Genomic DNA, 3,627 nt, shown 5'->3' with positions numbered 1-3,627 from the left:
TGTGTTGTGTGTGTGTGTGTGTTCTATATATATATATATATGTGTGTGTGTGTGTGTGTGTGTGTATGTGTGTGTGTGTGTGTGTGTATACATGTTGTTGTCCATACGTACAGCAACCTATGTACTATTGACATACCTGTATCCAATAGCTGGGTGGTTTATTCTCGTCCTCCTCGTGCGCCCCAAACGCCGTGATGTATGGCACAGACACTACAAGGTCTGATGACAGCACCACTGACAGGTGTATCTCGAGTATATATGACACTGACACCCCTTCGGCCCCGTGCCGTTCTGTATATAAAGTGTTTGATGTTGTATATCGAGTTCAGTAATACACACTGTGCACCCAAGTGTTTCAATTTGGGGCATCGGGTCCAAATAATACGTACAGGTGCAGTCCAAGTATATACAGCACCGGCGCAGGCACACAATCAACCCATACTATCAGGTTTACCTCGAGTCCAACTGTCCATAACAGTCGTGCTGTGAAGAACCGACTAATACCAGGCATCCAGATAAACCATGCTAACCACCTCGAGCATATGACACTACCACGTGCACGCGTCTGAAACGATGACAACAATACCAACACATGGTCTGCAGTAGTATCTATACCGACACGTCGTTCGCATTGCGGCGTGCTTTCCAACATAAACTTATTCAACGTATTACACAACTAGATGCACTACTACCCGGTCCATGTATGCACAGTGGCCATCGAGTGCGTCCTCTAGAGGTGATTCTTCTGATAGCCAATAAGCTACACAAAGAACCACCCCCACCCTCCGGGGGAATCACTACGGGGCCATATCAATGCGTTTGTCTTTGGTTAAAGACTGAAAGACTACCAAGTTTAGTCAAACTAGAAAAACAATGGAGAAGAGAAAAGATCGTGCAGACGAGGGGTGATCAGGTTGATAGCCCAAAGGGAGAAGGCTTAAGCTTACCCGGGAACGAACGCAGACGGCACAGCGCTACTTAAAAAAGTGAGCCGCTCATAGGCTAGCAGATAAGAACAGGCAAGCTTGGATATACGCAACATCGCTCATAGGTTAGTAAAAACAAAGAAGCAAGCATAGCTATACGTAACAACGCTCATCGGTTGATAAGTATAAACAAGCAAGCTTAGATATACGCCACATTGCACATACCGAATGTGCCCGAGAGCGCTGGAAAGGCCACTCTTTCCTGACCCCCAGCCACCGCCATGCACCCCGCCTCATCAAGTGTTGGGTTAGCCTTAATGGACACCTGCACCAGTTATACAACAGAGTGGGCTTTATATGAACTCCTGCACATTTTATATAACGCAATGGGGTTTGTAGTACAATCAAGTGTTGGGTTAGCCCCAATGGACACTCGCACCAGTTGTACAACACAGTAGGCTTTATAGAAACCCCTGTACATATTACATAATGTAATGGATTTGATATGGACACCTGAACGTTGTGTATCAAAATTGGCATGACGAATACAGTAAATATATTAAAATTGGAATGTCATCCTCGCTTGAGCAGCGTCCAAATTGACGGTGTATAAATCTCAGTGCGCAGCATTGGAATTTTAAAAGAACGTACAATACGCGTTTTGATTTTTTTTTCACAACATCGATCGCTGTCACAAACAACAAGAAGTAGAATCCACGAATAACATCAGCAGATCTTCTCGCTGAGGAGGTTGCTACTTACGTTTGTGCTGAAGTGCTGTTTTCGTCGTACCGGCACCCCTTTCTGATTTAATTCCCTGAACCCCACGACTGATATGGAATTATATTCTTTAACCTAGTGGAAAAGAAACGGTAGTCAAGGACAAGTTGAGCGAATGTCGCAATCAACCCAACGGAATACATTGCGGTGACCGTACTCAGAAGTTGGCGTCTATTGACATGCGAATTGTTCGATGAGTTGGGAATAACCACAATGATAATCTAGTTCTACCAAGGTTTATCCATGCTGGCTATGCTGATGTTTGATTGTACCTTTAAAACGAGCAAGGGACGTGTGAATCCCGCTCGTGTGTATGAAAATACCGTATACGGACACATGGCGAACGGAATTCCGGCATTTAGGGGTGGTGAGTGTTTAGCAATGAGCATTTTTAGGGTTTAGGGTTTAGGTTTTAAGGTTTTCACAACTGGAGTGCACCCGCAAGGTTCTGTAGCAGCTTTGGACTACACCCACACCAACACCAACACCCACGCCAACACACCTGCCTCACGGCCCTCTTCTTTACACTCAGCACTTGCTTCAGATAACACTTCACCGAGCTTATACTCCTCAGCATGTCGTGGTAGATGCCCAACCGGAACGTCACCGGCTGGCCTATCCGGAACACTTGGCGGTCCAGCTGCACCTGCACCTTCACATGTCCAAACGCGTAGTGCAGGGGCTCTGGTTTGTCGTTGGTGATTATGTATTTGTTTGGCCCGTTCCCACTCGAGTAGTACCTGTTGTGCGCACATACGGAATGGAACATCTGAGGTTAAGTACTCGTCTGTCGCGGTATACGTTTCGCCTTATAAACGAACCGAGGTACATGCACAATCAACTGTAGTGTAAGAAAACGTTCTCAGGCATATGTCTCACCCACAAAATAATTACAACACCCATAGAACTATGCGAATTGCACTCGTGCCAGACCCACCTCTGGAAGCGCACGGCCGTCCTCAGATGCTTCCGATCGAGTGTGGGGTGGTTTTCTGTGTGCATCACATACGATCTGATCTCGTACCACACTTTACAGCTGGATACTGAGTCGGAGTCGTGACCTATAGTCAAGCTGTGAGTAAGGTATAAAGGTAAAAAACATATATTACAACAATACAGGCTGTGGGTAAGGTATAAAGGTATAAAACATGAATACAACGAAACAAGCTGTGGCTAAGGTATAAAACATATGTTACAACAAAGCGGGGTCCAGCGGTGGTAGAGACTGAACTGTTCTCGTGGGTGTGGTAAACCCACCCACAGCTGACATAGAGCACGATTGCACCAGTTCAATACACGCCACAAAAACACTACCGCATACTGTTCCGCGATTTAAATAAGTTCAAAGAATACGCCATGAGACGAGAACAGACCTGGGGCAAGCCCAGCGCCACATATACACCGCTTTGAGCGACCGTATAGCTGTATAGGCACGCACGCACGCATGCATGCATGCACACAACTACCTCGGAGGCAGATCGTCCGGGCACGAGAAACTGAATGGGAACTCATACTCGCCCTCGGGTAGGCCACTCTCATCAAAGGGGGTCGAGTTGCGCTGTATCTCTTCGTACAACAGGACTGTGTGAGTGGTCCCGTCTTCCGTGCGATAGCGGAAACAACACCGCAGCGAGATGAGGATATCCTTCACACAGTTGGGCAGCTCGTTCATGATCAGAAGTGCATACCCTTCGACGGGCTCGTTGTCGACCAGAACCTGTGGGCGTGTAGGCAGGTGCCAGAGAGACGAGATTTTAGGGTGGGTGTGGAGATGCGTATCTACAGTGATAGGGGAAATTTATCTACAAATGATCCAGACGTCGCTCGCAGTGATTTAACCCCGATAACTTAGGCTGTCTTCTAAGGCTAGAACAGGCCTGTGTACTAGCAGTATCTATGCGGATACAGACCACGCGAGAAG

The 3,627-nt window shown here is 47.0% G+C and overlaps 1 protein-coding gene across 1 annotated transcript in view; it reads right to left on the bottom strand.

Annotated features, from left to right (window-relative positions):
• SARC_08213 (hypothetical protein) overlaps window positions 1–3,425 on the bottom strand; it is a gene marked incomplete at its 3' end in the record, with an annotated part of 4,486 nt that extends 1,061 nt beyond the window's left edge. The window contains exons 1-6 of the mRNA XM_014297821.1: window positions 3,173–3,425; window positions 2,644–2,778; window positions 2,209–2,446; window positions 1,689–1,781; window positions 1,152–1,251; window positions 137–291 (exon numbers count right to left, since the gene is read on the bottom strand). Of these exons, the coding sequence (XP_014153296.1) occupies window positions 137–291; window positions 1,152–1,251; window positions 1,689–1,781; window positions 2,209–2,446; window positions 2,644–2,778; window positions 3,173–3,378 (927 nt within the window). The remainder of the gene's footprint in view (window positions 1–136; window positions 292–1,151; window positions 1,252–1,688; window positions 1,782–2,208; window positions 2,447–2,643; window positions 2,779–3,172) is intronic.
• Between the last annotated feature and the right edge of the window lie 202 nt (window positions 3,426–3,627).

Source organism: Sphaeroforma arctica (assembly GCF_001186125.1).
Source record: "Sphaeroforma arctica JP610 unplaced genomic scaffold supercont1.718, whole genome shotgun sequence".
Taxonomy (NCBI): Eukaryota; class Ichthyosporea; order Ichthyophonida; genus Sphaeroforma; species Sphaeroforma arctica.
This window is presented reverse-complemented; position numbering and strand designations above follow the sequence as displayed.